Source organism: Gymnoscopelus braueri, assembly GCF_963280865.1.
Source record: "Gymnoscopelus braueri genome assembly, chromosome: 11".
Taxonomy (NCBI): domain Eukaryota; kingdom Metazoa; phylum Chordata; class Actinopteri; order Myctophiformes; family Myctophidae; genus Gymnoscopelus; species Gymnoscopelus braueri.
The window spans coordinates 32,307,642-32,330,817 of record NC_137613.1 but is presented as its reverse complement, the minus strand read 5'-3'; the positions used below and the strand labels follow the sequence as shown (position 1 = coordinate 32,330,817).

The 23,176-nt window shown below is 41.7% G+C and overlaps 1 protein-coding gene across 1 annotated transcript in view; it reads left to right on the top strand.

The window, feature by feature from the left end:
- LOC308095589 (uncharacterized protein) overlaps positions 1 to 23,176 on the top strand; it is a gene marked incomplete at both ends in the record, with an annotated part of 28,509 nt that overhangs the window by 2,943 nt on the left and 2,390 nt on the right. Inside the window, 19 exons of the mRNA XM_080442640.1 lie at positions 465 to 646; positions 1,656 to 1,766; positions 3,288 to 3,400; positions 3,942 to 4,070; positions 5,068 to 5,224; positions 5,559 to 5,763; positions 5,862 to 6,021; positions 6,155 to 6,317; positions 6,684 to 6,886; positions 9,007 to 9,266; positions 10,903 to 11,043; positions 11,221 to 11,358; positions 11,502 to 11,683; positions 11,798 to 11,908; positions 12,016 to 12,128; positions 12,275 to 12,403; positions 12,676 to 12,832; positions 13,141 to 13,345; positions 22,724 to 22,883. Of these exons, the coding sequence (XP_080298766.1) occupies positions 465 to 646; positions 1,656 to 1,766; positions 3,288 to 3,400; positions 3,942 to 4,070; positions 5,068 to 5,224; positions 5,559 to 5,763; positions 5,862 to 6,021; positions 6,155 to 6,317; positions 6,684 to 6,886; positions 9,007 to 9,266; positions 10,903 to 11,043; positions 11,221 to 11,358; positions 11,502 to 11,683; positions 11,798 to 11,908; positions 12,016 to 12,128; positions 12,275 to 12,403; positions 12,676 to 12,832; positions 13,141 to 13,345; positions 22,724 to 22,883 (3,019 nt within the window). The remainder of the gene's footprint in view (positions 1 to 464; positions 647 to 1,655; positions 1,767 to 3,287; positions 3,401 to 3,941; positions 4,071 to 5,067; positions 5,225 to 5,558; positions 5,764 to 5,861; positions 6,022 to 6,154; positions 6,318 to 6,683; positions 6,887 to 9,006; positions 9,267 to 10,902; positions 11,044 to 11,220; positions 11,359 to 11,501; positions 11,684 to 11,797; positions 11,909 to 12,015; positions 12,129 to 12,274; positions 12,404 to 12,675; positions 12,833 to 13,140; positions 13,346 to 22,723; positions 22,884 to 23,176) is intronic.

Below are 23,176 nucleotides of genomic sequence, written 5' to 3'. Positions count from 1 at the left end.
ACTGTACTTAAGTACAATTTTGAGGTACTTTTACTTTACAGGAGTATTTCCAATTGTCTATACTTTTACTTCTACTCCACTACATCTCAGAGGCAAATATTGTACTTTTACTCCACTACAATTATTTGAAAACTTTAGTTACTAATTACTTTGGAGATTTAAATTATTACATTATAAAACATACATTAACCACTTTAGCCCTATTTTATACCTATGCTATTTGAAAATAGCCGATCTACAAGCTCGTAGAGCTTGTAGAGCTCGTAGAGCTTGTAGATCTGCTATTTTCAAACATTTTAGTACTTTTACTTTTGGTACTTTAAGTACATTTTGATATTGTGCTTTTACTCAAGTACATTTTGAATTCCGGACTTTTACTTGTAACGGAGTACTTCTACATCGCAGTACTGATACTTATACTTAAGTAAAACATGTGAGTACTTTTTCCACCACTGTCTGTATAGGTCTGGTGTCAGAATGTGAGCGGAGCAGCACCACAGACTACTTCTGGTACAGAGAGACTCTGAACGTCTCGACGGCCATCGATGAATCTGGAGGCTTGCAGTGGTGGATGGTGATGGTTCTGGTGGCTGCCTGGACTCTGCTCTATGTCTGCACTATCAGAGGGATCGAAACCACAGGAAAGGTCTGACAGTAGGGATGGGACGATAATCCTTATTATCGTTTATCGTGAAAAGAAAACCGCTCACAATAATTGCAGAGAGTTACATTTATCGTGAAATTGTCCTCCATCATACACCAGGATGAATTAGCTTTTGTTGAGCTGCAAATTCACTAAACCCTCTATACTTGATGAAAACAAACCTGTAAAGAGTGCATTTGCCAAAAAATAGCAGATCTACATGCTCACAATGTGTTGCAACGCGTTGTGAGCTTGTAGATCAGCTATTTTCGGCAAATGTTCCCCCCGGAATATTGATGCTGAAGGTTCAAGTGGTTCACAAAAGGTTCATATCGTCCCATCCCTGTCTGACAGGGAGTCAAATTCCACTCTATAATCTAATAATCTGATATGATGGCAACTTTCTTATCTCACTCTGTCTTTGTGTGAATGTGTGAATGTGTGTTTGTGTGTGTGTGTGTGTGTGTGTGTGTGTGTGTGTGTGTGTGTGTGTGTGTGTGTGTGTGTGTGTGTGTGTGTGTGTGTGTGTGTGTGTGTGTGTGTGTGTGTGTGTGCGCGTGCGTGCGTGTGCGCGTGCGCGTGCGCGTGCGTGTAAGAAGTCCTCTGATCTTTTACTACAGTAAAAGCTGCAATACCGCAAAGTAATACTATAATGCAGGAATGCTACAAGCAAAGCTCCTGCATACCTGGACCCCAGGTTGTGGAACACAGGCTTAACCTAAAATACATAATAATTTAACAGTCAATGTATGTTTTGTATTAATAATTTAAATATGCAAAGTAACTAATGCTGTCAAATAATTGTAGTGGGATAAAAAGTAAAATGTGTGCCTCTGAGATGTTGCGCAGTACAATTATTACGTTTCAAATGTTTCAATGGATTTCAATGGAAATACTCAAGTACAGCAATAGTACCTCAAAATTGTACTTAAGTACTTGAGTAAATGTACTTAGTTTTCACCACTGCCAGAGCATGCAATTTGACTGTCTCACACTCTCTCTCTGTCTGTAGGCTGTATACATCACATCCACTCTTCCATATGTGGTGCTCACCATCTTCCTCATCAGAGGTCTGACTCTCAAAGGTTCTTTTGCGGGAATCAAGTACCTCTTCACTCCAGAAGTAAGAATTGTATCCAACCAATCAACTAACTATTGATTGACCCCTTTAAAAGACTACCCACAAATATAACCAAGGGCTCACAATCATACCGTCGAGTTAAAAATCGAAATAAAAAGCATAAAATGTAAAACTAGAAAAAGTGCTCCTCGGAGCACAAGTCTCCGCCAGGTCAGGTAGGTTATTATGGCCTCCTTGTGGCGCTATAATAGGCCAATGTGAAAAGGGTGCCATTTCTTCTAAGGCCTTGCATGGCAATCGGACACTGCATTCATGATTTGTGGCATTTTGTTCCAAAAATGTGGTTTGCTAAATTAGACCAGCTGGTGGCGCTATAACAGGCCAATGTGAAAAGGGTGGCATTTCTTCCTCGGCCTAGTGGGAATGTGTGTGCAAGATTTCACGGAAATCGCACACTGCGTTCATGATTTGAGGAATTTTGTTCAAAACGGACCTATCCTGCAAACTTTAGAAGCCAATGTTAGCCAAGTAGGATAGAATATGAAATATCGGACACATCCGTCTTGATCACATGACTATAGAGATACTGTGTACCGATTTGCGTGATCTGAAGGAGTAAGAGCAAAAAAAATATTTTACAAAACTCAGCCTCCTGGTGGCGCTCTAAAAGGCATATGTGAAAAATGCAGGTCAAAGGTTTTTCCTTGGCCTTTAAGGAGTGTGCATGCAAAGTTGCACGCAGATCGGTGCAGTTATAGCTAAAAACGTGAATCGGCCTGTTATAGCGCCACCATGAGGCTGATTTGAAAGTTTTCAAGTGACATTTCTTCCTGGGCCAAGTGGGAATGTACGTGGAAAATTGCACGGAAAGTGCATGCTGCGTTCATGATTTGAGGCATTTTGTTCAAAATGAAGCAATCCTGCAAACTTTGGAAGCCAATCGTAGCCAATCAGGATGGAATATGGAAAATCGGACAGATCCGTGTTGATCACATGGCTATAGAGATACTGTGTACCGATTTGCGTGTTTTTTGGAGAAAATCTGTAGGAGTAATTTCAAAAAATGTGTTTTGCAAAAGTCGGCCTCATGGTGGCGCTATAACAGGCCGATCTGAAAAATGTGGGGCAGAGGTTCTGCTGTGGCATCCAGGGAGTGTGTGTGCGCAGTTTCACAGCGACCGGGCTAACGGTGGCGGAGATTAGCTGCTCACAGACAGAAGGACGGACGGACGGACAGACACACGGACACACGGACACACGGAAGGACGGACGGACGGACAGGGGGCAAAACATACTCTCTCGCCATGCCTTCCGGCCTGGCGGAGACAATAATCATCATCATCTTAAAAAACGCCCAAAAAAAGAGCAATCTAATGAATCAGACGGAATATGAGTAATATTGTGAAAGTATATGCTGTTATGAGATAAGTTTCAAGAGTTCAAGAAGAAGAGAGAAGGCATGTACCATGCTATGTTATACTAGTGTTAAAATAACTATTTAAATATCTGTGAGTCTAACTCAGTATCTGTTGTCTTCCATGTGTGTTGTCCTTTTCCTGTTAGGTAAGTGAGTTGATGAACCCTGCAACATGGTTGGATGCAGGTGCCCAGGTGTTTTATTCCTTTTCGTTGGCCTTTGGAGGCCTCATCTCCTTCTCTAGCTACAACTCTATTCAGTAAGTACTAAGTAGTAGTACTGTCCATCAATGTACATCTACATTGAAACAAAAACGGACAAAAGGCTCTAGTCCTTTCTTGCACATTCTCACGCTCATTGCGTCAAACAGGTAACGTGTTGGGGCAGGATTTGGCCTTGCGACACCCATTTGATGTGAAGGGACTCCCCTGTCATGTTGCTTCTGGGGACTGCGGAAGTGCCAATTCCACTCCCAATTCATAAAACGTTGAAAAGTGACATTACTGGGGAGTCATGTTGTGTCGAACAGGTAACGTAATGGTCAGATTTTGCCCCAACTTGTCACTATAGAGTGATAATATGTTGCTATGTACAGTATGTATATACAAATAGACGCACACGTGTGTGCGTCTATGTGTGTGTGAGTGTGTGTGCGCAAGCGCAAGCGCACGCACACGCACACGCGCACGCGCACGCACGCACACACAGACATGCATGCAAGCATCCATGAACAACTCTCTGCCAATGTATCGACCAGGAGCTTTGGAATATTGATTCCTCTCATTGTCTCTGTTTTCCAGCAACAATTGTGAGCAGGATGCGGTTATCATCTCCATCATCAACGGCTGCACTTCCGTGTACTCTGCAACAGTCATCTACTCCATCATTGGCTTCAGGGCCACAGAGAAATTTGACGACTGCACGGACCTGTGAGTCTTTGTTTTTTCACGGCGTGGCTCTGTAGGAGGCAAGCTGTCTAGAAATGTATCTGAGAGTCTGAGTCAAGAGAATGTGTGTGACTTTGCGTGTGAGACCTTGCCCAAACACGGTGTCAAATGTCATAGATACGTTTAGGACTGGCCACATGAAGTCCATATGGAAGTCACACCGTTATTATACCCCGCCTTGTTTTCAGTTGGCCTTATCTGGCAGTCATATCTGTGAAAATTAGTTAATGTTGGACACCTTTTCTTTTTCAATTCAAAGTTCCTGCACACTATTTCTTTTTAATATACTGTAGATGAACACAGGTTTATGTCCCCTTGGTTGAAGTTTGTCATATAATTTCTGTAGGAGGACCACATTTTTTCCCACTCAGAACACAGGCAACAGAATATAGACCAAGTACGAGAGATACAGTACAGTATATCATTCCTTTATAATTCAAACAAGCACCATACATTTCTGGTGCCATTAATGGTTCTATGGATACACACAAACCCAACACACTACAGTACAATCAAAGACTGGTTGTCTGTCAATCCCCAGGCTTCCCTTACACACTCAGTCAGACACAAAGCTTGTAAAGGTTGAACAGTGCATAGTTAAGCCCTGATGAATTAGCCTGGCATTGGCCAGACTGATAACGTGGATTCACTCTCACGTTGTGTGACCAATGCCAGGCTACTGATGAATCACCCATGTTTCTAGATGCCGGCTCCAGAATAACCCTCCATGCTGTCCCCACTTGCCCTACTGTACACCTGTATATGTGGTTCTTACTGTACTATCTCTAGCTTTACCATCCTTATCTATACTTAACTTGTGTCATGTTTTCACTGGAGGCCATTGTGACAAATCCACTTGTTAAAACATTTAAATAAATAAATTGCACTACAGAGACTTGATCACAAATGTAGCTGATGCCACGAGATTTCTTTTTAAATGAGTGGCTGATCTCAATTCCATGTCCTCCTTTTTCCACAGTAACATTTTAAAGCTGATGAATGCTTTCGATTATCCTGAAAACAACATTACAGCGGGCAACTACGATGAAACGTTGACCTACCTCAATCAGACAAATCCAGGCATCATTGAAGGGCTGGATCTCCAACTCTGTGATATGAAGTTTTTCCTCAGTCAGGTCTGTCATTTAAAACAACAATGATAATAATAATGTTAAGAAAACTGTTCGCTGTATCTGTTAAAATGTATTAACTGTTTAAATCCTCGACAACATCTTATTCTATATAGCGGTATACTGCTCAGAACAGGTGTAGGGTTCACATATGTGTTTATGGAGATTTTCCCAGCAATAATTGTAGTGATGATGTCATGTTGTGTGTTTGCTTTTATACTGTAACATGATATTATGTGACAGGAATATTTCATAGCAGAAAACCTGAAATAATAAGTATGCACAGCAAATCACGGTACTGATTTTGCATCTGTTCTGCATCTATTTTGTCTTTGGCCAGGGTGTGGAAGGGACAGGTCTGGCATTCATTGTATTCACAGAAGCTATCATAAAGATGCCTGTCTCTCCTATCTGGGCAGTCCTCTTCTTCGTCATGCTCTTCTGTCTGGGGCTGTCCACCATGTTTGGCAATATCGAGGGATGCGTGGTCCCCTTACAAGACCTCAATATTTTACCTAAAAACTGTCCCAAAGAGGTTTTCACCGGTAATTCACTTGAAGCCTTTAAATGAATGATTGACTTGGCCACAGATTCTGATGAGTAAAACTACTGTAACCCAGAAAAATACATTATTTCATTTCAGGTGTGACATGTGTAGTGTCCTTCACTCTTGCCCTCATATTCGCCCAGGGATCTGGGAACTACTGGTTAGCTCTGTTTGATGGATTTGCCGGGTCTATACCTCTCCTAGTCATCGCTTTCTGTGAGATGTTTGCAGTTATCTATATCTACGGTGTGGACAGGTGAGCCAAAATCCACAGGTGCAATCTTTACTGCTGGAGCTTCGATCAAACAATAAAAGTCAGAGGAAGTTTTAGACTGTTTTATAGGCTATCAGTGGGGCGCCGCATTCAGCTGATGCTTCTTCCTCAACAGGTTTAACGAGGACATCGAGTTTATGATTGGCCACAAGCCCAACATGTTCTGGCAGGTGACATGGAGGGTCGTCAGTCCAGTCATTATGGCAGTGATCTTTGTTTTCTACTTCGTAACCCAAATCAGCGAGCCCCTCGACTACCTAGTCTGGGACCCAGATGCGGTAAGCGGTGGTGGAAGAAGTAATCTGATTCATTACTTAAGTAAAAGTAGCAATTCCACAAATTAGAAATACTCGATTACAAGTAAAGTGGAGTACAGAAGAAGTATAAAGTGTTTATAAAAAAATACTTGAGTAAAGTAAAAGTACCTCAGAATCGTACTTATGTGCAGTACTAACAGTACAGTTAATTTCCACCACTTGCGGTAAGTATGCCAATCACAATAGTACATGTAAATTACATTTAATTTACAGGTATCCAGTAAAGTGATGTAAAGAAATTACATACATTTCCTTTATTGTTGAAGTGTTATTGGTCTTACTGTAATTGACTTTGAATCCTGATGTTCCCCTTCATTCTGGCCACAGCCGGAGTTCCCCACCCTGGCAGACCGTCCATTTCCTGCCTGGATCTACGTTATTATTTTCATCTTGGCTGGAGTCCCCAGTCTGTCAATTCCAGGATACGCCATCTACAAGTTGATAAGCAACAAATGCTGCAATAAGGACAGCAAGGAAGACACCATCAGCACCGTTTCTGCCAAAATACAAATTAGTGAAAAACTGAAAGTGTAAATATCAGATACTAGTGAAATCTATAGTTAATTTAATTCTGAGGCTTGATTTTTTATTTTGAATACGACAGTGTCCCGCACCAAAATTGCTGATCTAAAAAGCTCACTACTGTACATGCCGCATACCTTGTAGATCTGCTATTCAGGCGTGGGACACCGTCGTACAACAGCATGAGAGTGTGCAAAAAATAAATCCCATTTGGGACCATTATTCTCAGGGTTAAATTAGCAGTGAGGATTTGTCAGTGTAGCCTACTGTTTAAACGAATGTTTGTTCGAAACATGAGTGCACAAGGTCTTGTTGTTATTGCTACCGTATTTGTATTGTCATTATTGTTATGTTCTGAACTTTGAAACCATGTGGACATTGACCTGTGGGTGAAGCTCACAGGTCAATAATTATTATAGCAGCTATTAAAAAAATATTTTATGTCAACTCGACTCTTTATTATCATCGATGTTTTTTATAATTCATTCAAATATAGATGTACACAATAAATCCTGACCTCTAGGAATGTAACAGTAATACTTCCTAAGTGATAGCCTTTCACATTTCAATTGCAATTGTACATCACAAAATTACATTGTTTATTTCATGTGCGTGTGCTAAATAATATTATATTCCTATGATAACTTTAAAAAAAAAATCCAGGGTTTATTTTATGTGAATAACTATTGTTATTGTGTTATGCACAAAGTGTGGCATTTGTTTTTGTTGAGTTGTTTAGTTTGTTTGTTTGTTTGTGTGTGTGTGTGTGTGTGTGTGTGTGTGTGTGTGTGTGTGTGTGTGTGTGTGTGTGTGTGTGTGTGTGTGTGTGTGTGTGTGTGTGTGTGTGTGTGTGCGCGTGTGCGTGCGTGCACGTGTGTGTGTGTGTGTGTGTGTGTGTGTGTGTGTGTGTGTGTGTGTGTGTGTGTGTGTGTGTGTGTGTGTGTGTGTGTGTGTGTGTGTGTGTGTGTAAAGTTTGTACAGTAGATGTTTCTTTGTTTTGCCATATTACCAAGGAATACTGTGTTGCGTACATAATAAGTACAGTACTATATATTCTGTACAGTTCTATAGTGCCAAACACACTGTTGCACTTAATAAGCAAGCACTGATGTGTTATGTCTCTCACAAGTTTAAAATCAAAGTACTGTAATAAAAATATATGCTAAATGTAAACACTATTTGGGACTAGTGCACATTTTTCATACATATTGTCTATGAATAGCATCACCCTGACCTGAATGTAAAACAACCTCAGTTAGTATATCACCTTACTATTTCCTGTTCCTGCTGTGAATAATGTTGCATCTGCAGAAGTCATTGATGCATTCCTGGAAATTCAGATCGAGACATACAGTAATATTTATTGTCTACTGTATGCTGTAGTACATTAAGGATCATTACACTTAAAACATGTTCATTAACCATGGGATAAGATGACCTGGTTACGGCACCATTGCAACGCCCGTATTCAAACTCAGGTCTCCCGCGTGGAAGGCCGCCATCATAACCATTAAGCCAAAGGCAATTCCCTATAGCTCAGGGGAGATATTAGACTTTCAGGCGATCAGGCTGAGGTTGTGAGCCACTCTGCTACATGTGTGTATGTTCCCATTCTATAATCTTCATGGAATAAGATTGTATAAAGTAATGAAGAACTTTAGCTGTAGCAGTTTGTTTGCCACAAAGCCACCTCCTTGATGTTGCTGGAGGTTCCTCTAACACCCAGGGACACAGAGGTAGATGGTACACGTTTATTGTAGAGAGCAAGATAGTACAAACCAAAGCAGATGGACATATGCTGTCATCATGAGGCTCTTTCTGTTGAGTATGTGGGGCTGTGGGGGGATGCATGGCTGATTTACCAGTGACTTGACTTATCTGTTACTGTTGGACTTAGAACCTGTAAAGAGCTGTTGAATGGCCAGCGAAGAAAAGGAAATAGGGGGGTTAAAGTGCAAAGTTGCAGGAGGAGAAAAGATAAAAAAGCATTATAATGTTTAACCTCTATACTGTATGGACCTGAATGCACACTAATAAATCACTCTCACACAGAAGCTAACTTTGCACACTAACTCTAATCTACTCCTTCAGTCATGCAGTGAAAGTGCGAGAGTGCACTGGGTTTCAGATACTGCACTACACTACCAAGTGTCAACTGCATTGTCTCACTGACTGAGGTGGATCGCTGCACAATGAGACTGGTGTTTCCAAATCCGGGTCTTGATGACCGAATCCCCTCTCATCAGGAGCTGGAGGAGCTGGAAAAGGGAGACACTGACAGGATGAAATGGGACAACAAAGCACAGTACATCCTCACCTGTGTGGGCTTCTGTGTAGGGCTGGGCAATGTGTGGCGCTTCCCTTACCTGTGCCAATCCCATGGAGGAGGTAAGATGCCATGGGAGGGGTAGCAAGGGGGGGGGGGGGTCTGTTAAGCTGCCAAAGCACAGTCAGTGTTATAAAAATAATTTCAATCATGATATTTAAGTTACTAGCAATGTAAATATTCAGCCTTTACTGTTTTTCATCACATGCAAAGCTAGCAGATTCAAGGCTTTAAAATTAGCAGAATGATATGATACATTATTGTCCACTCATTATTTCCAGCACAGAAAACTGGCAAAGCCTCCAATGGTTATAAAATATATAAAACACCCAATCATACGTTTCTAAATGCAATGAAGGATGTTGTAAACCTTTTTAACTTTCAACTTTCAACACAATCTAAAAGACATATTATTCTTTTGTGCCTGGGGCAGGCTGAATGTGTGACTTATTCAATGACACGGACTGAAAACACCTACAAGCGGTATTAATGATTCATAGAGTGTTGAGGAACAGAGACCCTATGGGCTAACCATGTTGCAGCTGAAAGCCGGACAAACATTTACTTTTTCCGCATGTTTACATTTCAATATACTACACTAATTTAAAGTTATGATAAATGGGTGCTTGTTGAATGTTTAAGAAGATTAGGTTGCAGAGGAGAGCGGAGACTCAAACATTCCAATGTTTATAGATATAGTCTATATTGCGACTTTAGTTTAGAGCTGTCAGGAAATAATGCTGTTTATTCCAATAAGCGCGATGAGTGAAAATGATATTGTGTTCAAGCATATCTGTGATATATTGTATAATTGGTAATTTCACTAAATTGATTGAAGAGTGGCTTTCTTGTCTCCTCCCAAGGGACGAACATGGAACTATAGACAGGTATCACAACCATTTTTTTGTCTTACCAGCTAATGGTGGCGGTAAAAGACCCTAAAGTTGATCTTCAAAAACAGTTAATTATGTGCAAATATCCATATTAGACCCCAGTGTGTAGGGAATGTGGAGCTGTCACACAGGCTAACAACACAACAAACCTTTGAAAATGTTGTCTTTATTGTAGTAAACAAGTTTTACCATCTCTTTCTTTCTTTTTACATTTTTTTTGGGGGGGCTTTTTATGCCTTTATTTGATAGGACAGTAGGCTAACAGGAAAAGGGGAGAGAGAGATGGGGAGTGAAATGCAGCAAAGGCCGTCGGGATTGGCGGTTGTGTTCTTGATTTGATTGACTGACTGTTTGTTACCATGTGTCGTGGTGCTATCCATGGTATGGATAGCACCACATGCATCCATATGAGCAATTTGCTGGGTCTGGTACATCCTATCGTAATTGGCTAGACACTTATCCCATAGCGTGGAGGGATGATTGCACTGGGATTACCCATGACACACACACACACGCACGCACGCACGCACGCACGCACGCACGCACGCACGCACACACACACACACACACACACACACACACACACACACACACACACACACACACACACACACACACACACACACGTCACACACACAGGCCAATTCAGGATCTGCTGCAGAGATCATTATACCTAATAGCTTAACATAATTATTCTCCAAGTAGCAGATTTCAGATAAACAGATTTCAGAAGAAAACGCACTTTAACTGTGCAGGCCCACTAAACTTCGTAGGATAATTCAGGATGTCAATTTTCACTTTTCAGGAGCTTTTATCATTCCCTACCTAATCCTGTTGGTTCTGGAGGGGACACCTCTCCTGCTGTTAGAGTTTGCCATAGGACAGCGCCTCAGAAAGGGCAGTGTGGGAGTGTGGCGGGCCATCCATCCTTGCTTGACTGGTGTTGGTAAGTAGCTATAAACGTCAATAACATAATGCATTAATCATAAGACCAAAACAACAGCCTTACGTTACGACTGAAATACAACGACTTTCTAACTTTGTAACTCCATCGTATGACAAAGTGGCTATAAATCAGGCATTAGGATATGATTTTACAGTCAAAGGTCCACCCATCACTCAGGTATAGCCTCGATGCTGGTATCCTTCCTGGTTGGAATATACTACAACACCATAATGGCCTGGAGCATCTGGTATCTTTTCAACTCTTTTCAGGACTCCCTCCCTTGGTCCCAGTGTCCATTCAATGACAACGGGACAGGTAATTGAATATACAGTGCAGTATGTCTACGGTATACCTTTGTGCAAATTCCATTGACATAATTATGTCAATTCCTTAACAAGATAGATATAGAGATGCTGTCTACTTTCCTAGCAGCAGACAGTATTTGTCACCACCTACAGGCCTTTTGCCCGAGTGTGAGCAGAGCTCCCCGACAGATTACTTTTGGTACCGAGAGACTTTGAACAGTTCAGCATCTATATCAGATTCTGGAGGCTTGCAGTGGTGGATAGTACTGTGTCTCTTGTGCGCTTGGATGGTCCTCTATGTCTGTTGCATCAGGGGGATCAGTACAACAGGCAAGGTCAGTTAAGGAATGTTAAGTTGATATACACATATAACTGTGATATTATACCCCTCTGATGGTCACCCATGCTGTATATCCGATTCCGTTTTCTTCCCCACCTTATGACCTCAGGCAGTTTACATCACATCCACCCTGCCTTATGTTGTGCTGACCATCTTCCTGATCCGAGGGCTAACTCTAAAAGGCGCCTTCAGTGGAATCACGTTTCTCTTCACCCCAGATGTATGATTTGATTGTCACTCCAAAGCTCTTGAAAGTAGATTGTCTGCCATAGATATTCAATCTCTGATTTCCATGTTAATCCAGAGCAATGTTTTGTATGCCTCCAGACAGATGAACTGATGAATCCAACAACTTGGCTGGACGCAGGCGCACAGGTTTTCTATTCGTTCGGTTTGGCATGGGGTGGTCTCATCTCCTTCTCCAGCTACAATCCTGTTCAGTAAGAGATGTGCATCGCTGTACTGTTTTATGAACATAGTGGTTTTGAAGTATGAAGGATTTTAAAAGACTGATGATAGCCACACTTTATTATCATACCTAAAATGAATGTTGTTTGTCATGTACTTTTATCCTTATTCTTACTAGCAACAACTGTAAGCAAGACGCTTTGATCCTGTCTGTCGTCACTGCATGCACCTCTATCTATGCCGCCACGGTCATCTACTGTATCATCGGATTTAGGGCCACAGAGAATTATGATGCCTGTATGGAAGGGTAAGCTGGAACAAAATCACATACAGCCTCACACTGTCACATCATGTGCAGCTGAAAGTCTTTCAAACACTTCAAGGTTTTGAGATAGTTTAAATAGCTTGTATCGAGTCCTGAATGCAGGATCTGAAACCAGGTTATGGTTCCCAATGTTCTAGTGAACATTAGATTAGAACTAAAGGCATCATATACAGTATACAGTATCTTCGGTGCCATGGCTATAAAACAACAAGACAATATTATTTTTTGGCGTAACTATAATTTTTTCTCTCCAGGAACATAATGGTGCTGTTGAATGGATTTGATCTTGCTGAGGGCAGCATCACTTCAGACAATTACGAGACTGTTTTGAACCATCTGAACGGCTCCGATCCAGATGTTGTTCACAGACTGAACATTAAAACCTGTGACTTGCAGAAGCTACTCAGTGAGGTAACCACTGTTATCCCACATTATTCCAGCCTTGTAATTCTTATTTTAAGAAGACCGGCTTTATTGCAAATTACCATAAGGTAATTGAAATGTATATTTTTGCATCCTAGATACACTGCCCATAAACACAGTTCCCTATGTACAGTATGTATGGAAAAACTAGCCACCCTCCATTCATCAGCTTAACCAGCCAAACCAGCAACCTTTGAGTCACTGGTCAGCCAGCCTCACTATGTTCAAGGCCAACCTGCAGCTCCCTAATTCCTATTTTCTTATCCGATTTGTAACCATAAAATGTGTTTCTCCAGGGTGTGGAGGGAACAGGTCTGGCATTCATTGTATTCACAGAGGCCATCACCAAGATGCCCATCTCTCCTCTTTGGTCCGTTCTGTTTTTCGTCATGCTCTTCTGTTTGGGGTTGTCCACCATGTTTGGTAACATCGAGGGAGTCGTGGTTCCCTTACAAGACCTAAACATATTTCCCCGAAAGTGGCCCAGAGAAGTTTTAACTGGTGAGTGTTTTGAGCTCATCCCAGTATCTAATATCAAATATATCCATATACACTGGAGTCAAATTGTTGTGTGTGTGTGTGTGTGTGTGTGTGTGTGTGTGTGTGTGTGTGTGTGTGTGTGTGTGTGTGTGTGTGTGTGCGTGCGTGCGTGCGTGCGTGCGTGCGTGCGTGCGTGCGTGTGTCTGTGTCTGTCAGGTATAACATGCTTTGTGGCCTTCATCATTGCCCTCCTGTTTGCTCAGCAGTCAGGGAATTACTGGCTTGCTCTCTTCGACAAATTTGCTGGCTCCATCCCCCTTCTGATCATCGCCTTCTTTGAGATGATATCTGTTGTCTACATCTATGGCATAGACAGGTTGGTGGTTACAATTGGACTATGTCCTCTTATAATACTATACTACTACTACTACTACTACTACTACTACTACTACTACTACTACTACTACTACTACTACTACTACTAATAATAATAATAATGATAAAATAATAATAATAATAATAAAAATAATAGTAATAATAATAATAATAATAATAATAATAATAAGTGTAATAATAATAATAATAATAATAATAATAACGATAACGATAATAATAATGAATAAATAAATATTGGTTCTCAGATTCAATAGCGACTTGGAGTTCATGGTTGGACATAAGCCCGGCATCTATTGGCAGGCCACATGGAGAGTCATCAGTCCACTCATAATCCTTGTCATCTTCCTATTCTACCTGGCAACCGAATTTCAAGAGGAGCTCACCTACCTGGTCTGGGACCCCAACTCTGTAAGCTAATGAAAATATTTTACATCCTGATCCTGTTTTTGTGTTTTTCTACTTTCCTTTACAACCTTCTTGTCAGCTGCTTTGTTTTGCTCTTATAATTCTCTTCATGTTCTGAGGATGTTATTCCTCTACAATTCAATATGTTTTCACATTACCCAGCCTTTAGTTGCCCTTGGTGAGGGGAATGATAAAAGAACAGAGAAGATGATATCAGTCATATCAGCTGTGGTGCCGATAACTGTTACAATAGACTTGTCAAATAATTGTAGTAGAGTACAAAGTACGATATTTAGTAGGATATTTAGGAGTCATACTAAAAAATGAAAATACACAAATAAAGTAAAAGTACCACAGAATTGCAAGCCTTAATGCCTAGTTCATTTCCACCAAGTAGATACTGTATAATCACAATATTTGTACAATGCCATTTCATTTACAGGTAAGATGGCAGTTAATGCTAAAGTGAAGAAATGCATTCATACAATTCCTTATTGTTGAAATGATATTGGTCTTTATCATTATTATTAATGTTATTACTGTCATTTACTTTTAACCCTGATATTTCCCTTCCTTCTGGCCACAGCCGGAGTTCCCCGCCCTGGCAGAGCGTCCATTTCCTGCGTGGATCTATGTTATTATTTTCATCTTGGCTGGAGTCCCCAGTCTGTCAATTCCAGCATATGCCATCTTCAAGTTGATAAGCAACAGATGCTGCAATAAGGACAGCAGGGAAGACACCATCAGCACCGTCTCTGCCAAAATACAAATGAAATGAGTGAAAAAGTGAAAGTGTAAATATTATATTTTCCCCTTGGATGCACTAGTAAAATCCTCATATTTAATTCTGAAGCCTCATTTATACTTTATCATACGTTAGTATGTAGTTTGTAGATTTGCTATTTTCAGAGCGGGACATCGTTGTACAATGGCATGAGAGCGTAAAAATTTGAAAATAAGTCTCATTTGGGACCATTTATATTCTCATGAATGAAGAATAGACACCATGCTGTTTTCACTTGCTCAGTAAAGAATGAACTAAGGTCTTTGACCAAAACGTTGCAATATTTAATACTGTACATGTATTCTTAATAGTGAAGACGGGTGTCTATTCTTCGTACCTGTTGCTCACCTGTCTTTAATAAGGTGTGCAAAACACTTCGATTAGCTTGTGACACATGTATGCTTTGTTGACCGGGTCTGTTTTCTATACTTGGCCCCCCATTTCTTCCCTCTACACCAAATCTATTTGCAGAAAATAGCCGAAGTTCCCAATGCGTTGAAACATGCTATGCACTGTGAGCTTGTAGATCTGCTATTTTCAGCAAATGTCTGTCTATTTTTGCCTAATGTTCACCTATTATGACATGCCCAGAATAGGGATGCTAGGGGTCATGTGGTTAACAGTGAGGATTTTTCAGTGTACTTTATATTTTGTGCGAAACATGAGCGCACATGGTATTGTTGTTATTGCTACTGTGTATTAATTTGTATAGTCATGGTTAGACTGTCACGGACATGGTCGTGGCCTCTGAGAGACTGCCTGTGCCCTGTATTCCCTGCACTGATTGGCCTGAGTGGACTCACCTTTGAACACCAGCTGTGCTCAGTTGGCTAATGAGCTCCAGAAACTTAAAACACTGCAGAGTTGTGTGGTAGCTGTGATGGTTTATTGTCTCGGTTATGTTTGTCAGAGTTTTCTTCCTGTTCAGTGTTCATGTATAGTAGGCACGTCTAGTGTTCTGCTTGTCTTGTATGTGCTTGTGATTGTGTGAGCTTGTGATGAAAAGTTTTAAGTAAAGTCTCTTCGCTAAATGTGTTCACGTCACCTGCGTTTTTTTTTTTTTAGTTTGAGTTCCTGCTTTAGGGTAGCCTGGCTCCACCCCCTGAATCCTTTGCTTCGCATTCAGGAGTGAAACGAAATGAAAATTCAGGCTGAGTGTCAGGCTAGCTTTAGGGTCCAACTTCATGTTCAAGTCAAAGCAGCCATCATTTAACCTTTTAAGTTAACGTCACTTCGACTGGTTATTGTCATCAAGGGTTTTTATTATTCATTCAAATAGATATACATACACATGCACATACACCTGACCTCTAGTAATGCAATATTTGCTATGGCCTTTTACATTTCAAGTGTTAATTGTAGGCTACATCACAAAGTGTGTGTGTGTGTGTGTGTGTGTGTGTGTGTGTGTGTGTGTGTGTGTGTGTGTGTGTGTGTGTGTGTGTGTGTGTGTGTGTGTGTGTGTGTGTGTGTGTGTGTGTGTGTCTAAATTGTATTTCTGGTAGATATAAATGAAACATGTATGTACTGTACATTATATAACCTGTTCACAGTTCCACTGTTATTGCACTTAATAAGCAATCAGTGATGTCCCTCACAAGTTTAAAATAAAATGTTTATGACTATCTGAGAAGATATGTGACTCAATCACCTCAATCTCAAGACTCAATCATGAAAACAATCACCTCTGGGACTAGTAGTCTACATATTTTAAGGAATTGTACAACATCCTGTTTGAGCAATAGAATCTGGTGGATTTTCTATTTTTGATTGATACAATATTTTTGAATGGAAAAACATTCAACACAAGTTAGAACAGTAGCACGGAATTGTCCAAGGAACAATGGCCATATTGGCATGAAATAGTAGGGTTAAACACAGATGTTATAATGATAATTAAGGCTCTGTTCCATTTAGTGTAGCAGAGCCTTTCCACAAAATACAATAATTAAACCATTCATAATTCAAGCTCTTGTGCACGCATAGAAACAAAAACATTTTGCCTCGATATTGTAGTTCACATGCATTAGAAACAATAAAAAAAAAAAAATAGTTTAATAACTTACAGGAGTTCTTACTGTATGGTGTGTGTGTGTGTGTGTGTGTGTGTGTGTGTGTGTGTGTGTGTGTGTGTGTGTGTGTGTGTGTGATATGAAATGTGAGCTTAAAATAATCACAGTAATCCTTAATCATATTCAAACAAAATCACTGTATTTTATTAGATATTATATTGATATTATAGCTATTTTCTCCAGCTCCCTGTGGTGCATGAACCCCCCACCACTATTGTGTGGGGTGGGTCTAGGATGGACCCACCACGCACAATAGTGGTGGTCCCCATGTTGCTCTTAGTCAGGATGGTGGTCCCTTGGTCAAAATCAGTTGAAAACCCCTGGTGTAGATGGTTTATTGTAGAAGGCAAGATGGTACAAACCAAAGCAGATGGAAAATGCTGCCATCAGGACAGAGGCTCTCTCTGTTAATTGTGTGCAAGGACAGATGACTGATATCCTCTGTATATCTTGATGCCTAAGACTTCACCCACCCTAGTGTGTGTGTGTGTGTGTGTCTGTGTCTCTGTCTGTCCCGGTCTGTCTGTCTGTCCCGGTCTGTCTGTCTGTCCGTAACACCATCCAACCGATTGATCTCAAACTTAGAGTGTGTCCCAGACTCCCAGATAACCGGAACGTGTGCAGTGCTGACTGGCAATGCAGTTGGACCAATGGTTTGCGGCAGAGTGTTCAATATAACTCCATTCATGTATGCCCATGTACGTCATCAACACGACATCAGGGATCCCTGTACCTCCATATTTAGTCGATTGGTCACATGTTCGTTGGTACCCCACTCGGTACATTCCTGACATGCGTGGCCCTGGAATAGGCCTAGTTGTAATAAATCCAGTTGGTCAAATGAGCCCAAAAGGCCACTAAAAGTCTAAATCAATCTATTTGATGTAAGTAGCAACAATCTCATCTTTTGTAGAAATTGTCGCCCAGTCATTAGGTTTATTCATTATTATAAAGTGTTTATCTGTTTTACACTCTGGACTTAGAACCTGTGAAGAGCTGTTGAATGGCATGTGAAGTAAGTGAAGGAAGGGGTTAATGTGTGAGGTTGCAGGAGGAGAAAAGATAAAAGACGGTTATATATATTCCTTCAGTCATGCAAGTGAAAGTGCGAGAGTGACTGGGTTTCAGATACTGCACTACCTATAGTAACAACTGCATTCAGTCTCACTGACTGAGGTGGATCGCTGCACAATGAAACTGGTGTTTCCAAATCCGGGTCTTGATGACCGAATCCCCTCTCATCAGGAGCTGGAGGAGCTGGAAAAGGGAGACACAGACAGGATGAAATGGGACAACAAAGCACAGTACATCCTCACCTGCGTGGGCTTCTGCGTAGGGCTGGGCAACGTGTGGCGCTTCCCTTACCTGTGCCAATCCCATGGAGGAGGTAAGATGGCATTGCTTTTTTTTTGTTACATTCAACTTTCAACACAACCTAGAAGACATTATTTTGTGCCTTGGGCATGATGAATCTTTGACATATTCACTGACACACAGGACTGGAAATACCTACAAGTGGTAAGGTGTTAAGGACATTCCAGTGTTACAAGAGTCACACAAACATTTTAGATGGCAGCCTGTATTGGTGACCTGTCAGGAAATAATGCTACTGCTTATTCCAAAGATGATGAGTAAAAATAAAACGATTGTGTTCAAGTATATTTGTGATTTCAGTAAGTTATTCATGCATGGCTTCCTTGTATCCTACCAACAAATATGGAACTAGACTGTACAGGTACTGTATCACACCACCATTGTTTAGTCTTATCAGCTAATGGTGGTGGTAAAAGACCCTAAAGTTTATCTTCCATCTAAAACAGTTAATAACCATGTGCGAATATCCACATTATTTAGTGTGTAGGGAATGTGGAGCCGTGGTCACACGGGCTAACACGTGACCCTCTCACACCTTGAAAAACAAGGGAACCAGGAGACGTGGTACTGCCAGACCCCTAGTGGTTGAAAGATCAGAGCACTACGTCACGCTAAGCTTGGCCAATCAAAAAGAGGACAGAAGACAGACCTCTTTTATGCCCATGTATGGACGAAAACGTTTGGAGAGGGGGACCGACAAAGCCTCATGTAGGCCCCCCTCTTTTATGCCCATGTATGGACGAAAACGTTTGGAGAGGGGGACCGACAAAGCCTAATGTAGGCCCGACCCCCTGGATCTGGCAAAAACAAAGGGAGGGGGTGGGGGGGTTGTGCCTTGCTTTTATTCATAGACTACAGCTCGGCCTTCAACACCATCAGGCTGGCCAGCAAAGTAAAGAGTAAAGACCTGGGTCGGAACCCTATGTGTGCCTGGGTCCTGGACTTGTTAACTGCATGGCAGACCACAGGTAGTCAGGGTGGGCAGTCAAACTTCCAACTCCCTCAGCACAGCAGCTCCACAGGGATGTGTACTGAGCCCTCTGCTGTAATGCTACAAAAACAGCTCCAACACCATTGTTAAGTTTGCAGATGGCACGGTGTTGGTGGGCCTGATATCAAACGACGAGGAAAGGGCCTACCCAGAGCAGGTGGAAAATCTGTCACAGTGGTGCCAGGAAAACTGCATCTCCCTGAACTTAAAGAAAACTAAGGAAATTATTGTGGACTTCTGCAAGAAAAAGCAGAGGTCATACATGCCACTCTGGATCGATGGGACACCAGTGGAGAGAGTAAGAAGCTTCAAGTACCTTGGTGTGCACATCGCTGACCTGGAGCTGACCTGGAGAGTAAGCACCCAGAGTCTGTGGCAAAGAAGGCGAGGCAGTGCCTATATCTCAGACAGCTAAGGAAATTCAAGGTGTCACAGAAATTCTTGAAGTCCTTCTACTCTACCACCCAGAGCTTAGTATGGAAATAGCCACTCTCGGGACCTGCAATTCCGTAGGAAGGTGGTGCCCCCTGACGCCAATGTTGGATTTATATGATGGCAGATGCCTGAGGATAATAATAATAATAGATATAATGTAATAACTAATACGTGACTTTGAGAGACTGTCCTATTGGCAGATTTCAGATTAACAGAATTCAGCTATTTAAAGTCACTTTTAATAGCTGAATTTTGGCCTACAACACTGTGTAGGATAATCCAGGATTCCTCCACTTTTCAGGAGCTTTTATCATTCCCTACCTAATCCTGTTGGTTCTGGAGGGGACACCTCTCCTACTGTTAGAGTTTGCCATAGGACAGCGCCTCAGAAAGGGCAGTGTGGGAGTGTGGCGGGCCATCCATCCTTGCTTGACTGGTGTTGGTAAGTAGCTAAACGTCAATCATATAATACACTAATCATAAAAGCAAAACAATGGCCTTATACAGACATACAAAGCCAACATATTGTAATTTATGCTTAATACTCTATACAGTATAAATCAGGCTAGGATATGATTTTAAAATCAAAGGTGCACCCATCACTCAGGTATAGCCTCGATGCTGGCATCCTTCCTGGTTGGAATATACTACAACACCATAATGGCCTGGACCATCTGGTATCTTTTCAACTCTTTTCAGGACTCTGTTCCTTGGTCCCAGTGTCCATCCAATGACAACGGGACAGGTAATTGAATATACAGTACATCAATTATTTCTTTAAGAGATGCTGTCTACTTCCGAAGTAGACTGTATTTGTTTTTATGTTATGCTACTATAGCAGACAGTATTTGTCATCACACAGGTATTTTGCCCGAGTGTGAGCAGAGCTCCCCGACAGATTACTTTTGGTACAGAGTGACTTTGAACAGTTCAGCGTCTATATCAGATTCTGGAGGCTTGCAGTGGTGGATAGTATTGTGTCTCGTGTGCGCTTGGATGGTCCTCTATGTCTGTTGCATCAGAGGGATCAGTACAACAGGCAAGGTCAGTTAAGTTCTCTGTCATCTGCATGAATGATTAGATGATACACCCATTCTACTATACTACGACTAGTGATAGTCATCCATGTTTCTTCCTTCTTATGACCTCAGGCAGTTTACATCACATCCACCCTGCCTTATGTTGTGCTGACCATCTTCCTGATCCGAGGGCTAACTCTAAAAGGCGCCTTTAGTGGAATCACGTTTCTCTTCACCCCAGATGTATGGTTCGATTGTCACTCCAAAGCTCTTGAAAGTAGATTGTCTGCCGTACATATTCTCTAATTTCCACCTTAATCCAGAGCAACGTTTTGTATGCCTTCAGATAGATGAACTGATAAATCCAACGACTTGGATGGACGCAGGCGCACAGGTTTTCTATTCATTCAGTTTGGCATGGGGTGGTCTCATCTCCTTCTCCAGCTACAATCCTATTCAGTAAGAGATGCACATCGCTGTACTGTTTTATGACCATAGAGTAATTTTAAAGTATGAAGGATTTCAAAAGACTGATGATAGCCACACTTTATCTACCTAAAATTATGTTCCTAGTCTTATTATTTTACCCTTATTCTTACTAGCAACAACTGCAAGCAAGACGCTTTGATCCTGTCTGTCGTCACTGGATGCACCTCTATCTATGCCGCCACGGTCATCTACTCTATCATCGGATTTAGGGCCACAGAGAATTATGATGACTGTATTGAAGGGTGAGTTAAAACAAAATCACATACAGCCTCACACTGTCACACCATGTGCAGCTGAAAGTCTTTCAAACACTTCAAGGTTTTGAGATAGTTTAAGAGGTTCCCAATAGCTTGTATCGAGTGCTGAATCCAAGATCTGAAACCAGGCTATAGTTCCCAGTGTTCTAGTGAACGCTAGAATAGAATTTAAGGCATCATCAGCAGTAGTACATCTTTGATGCAATGGCTACTAAACGATAGACAATATAATTTTTGGGGGTAACACAATTTTGTTCTCTCCAGGAACATAATGGCGCTGTTGAATGGATTTGATCTAGCTGAGGGCAGCATCACTCCAGACAATTACGAGACTGTTTTGAACCATCTGAACGGCACCGATCCAGATGTTGTTCACAGACTGAACATTGAAACCTGTGACTTGCAGAAGCTACTCAGTGAGGTAACCACTGTTATCCTACATTATCCCAGTCTTGTAATTCTTATTTTATAAGATGAATCACTTATTGTTAAGTACCATATGGTAATTGAAATGTGTATTTTTGCATATCCTTCCTAGCTACACATAAACACAATTCCCTACATAGATATTGTACTAGAGAGGTCTCACCGCAGGTCAACTGCGGTGCAGCACCACTGGAAAACTTTGGGGTCAGTGCCTTGCTCAAGGGCACTTTTGCTTGAGTTAGTAGGCACTGTACATGTACCTTAAAACAAACCCCCACTCCATTCACCAGCTTACAGCTGGATTACACCCTCCTGTCAGCTAGGGAGTGAGCCAGCAACCTGTGTCAATGGTCAGCCTCCCTATGAATATCAAGGCCAAGCTGCAGCTCCCTAATTCTTATTTTCTTTTATTATGTGAATTGTAACTGTGTTTCTCCAGGGTGTGGAGGGAACAGGTCTGGCATTCATTGTATTCACAGAGGCCATTGCCAAGATGCCCATCTCTCCTCTCTGGTCCGTTCTGTTTTTCACCATGCTCTTCTGTCTGGGGTTGTCCACCATGTTTGGTAACATCGAGGGAGTCGTGGTTCCCTTACAAGACCTAAACATATTTCCCCGAAAGTGGACCCGAGAAGTTTTAACTGGTGAGTGTTTTAGCTCATCCCAGTATCTAAGATCAACTATCCATCAAATACACAGGAGTCAATTGTGTGTGTGTGTGTGTGTGTGTGTGTGTGTGTGTGTGTGTCAGGTATAACATGCATCGTGAGCTTCATCATTGCCCTCCTGTTTGCTCAGCAGTCAGGGAATTACTGGCTTGCTCTCTTCGACAAATTTGCTGGCTCCATCCCCCTTCTGACCATCGCCTTCTTTGAGATGATATCTGTTGTCTACGTCTATGGCATAGACAGGTTAGTGGTTACAATTGGTACTGTAGGTCACAAGGACTTCCTCTTATTGTCTCCGCCAGGCCGAAAGGCATGGCGAGAGAGTATGTTTTGCCCCCCGTCCGTCCGTCCGTGTGTGTGTGTGTCCGTCCTTGTCTGCGACCAGCTAATCTCCGCCACCGTTGGCCCGGTCGCTGTGAAACTGCACACACACACTCCCTGGATGTCCCAGCAGAATCTCTGCCCCACATTTTTCAGATCAGGCTGTCATAGCGCCACCATGAGGCCGACTTTTGCAAAACACATTTTTGGATATG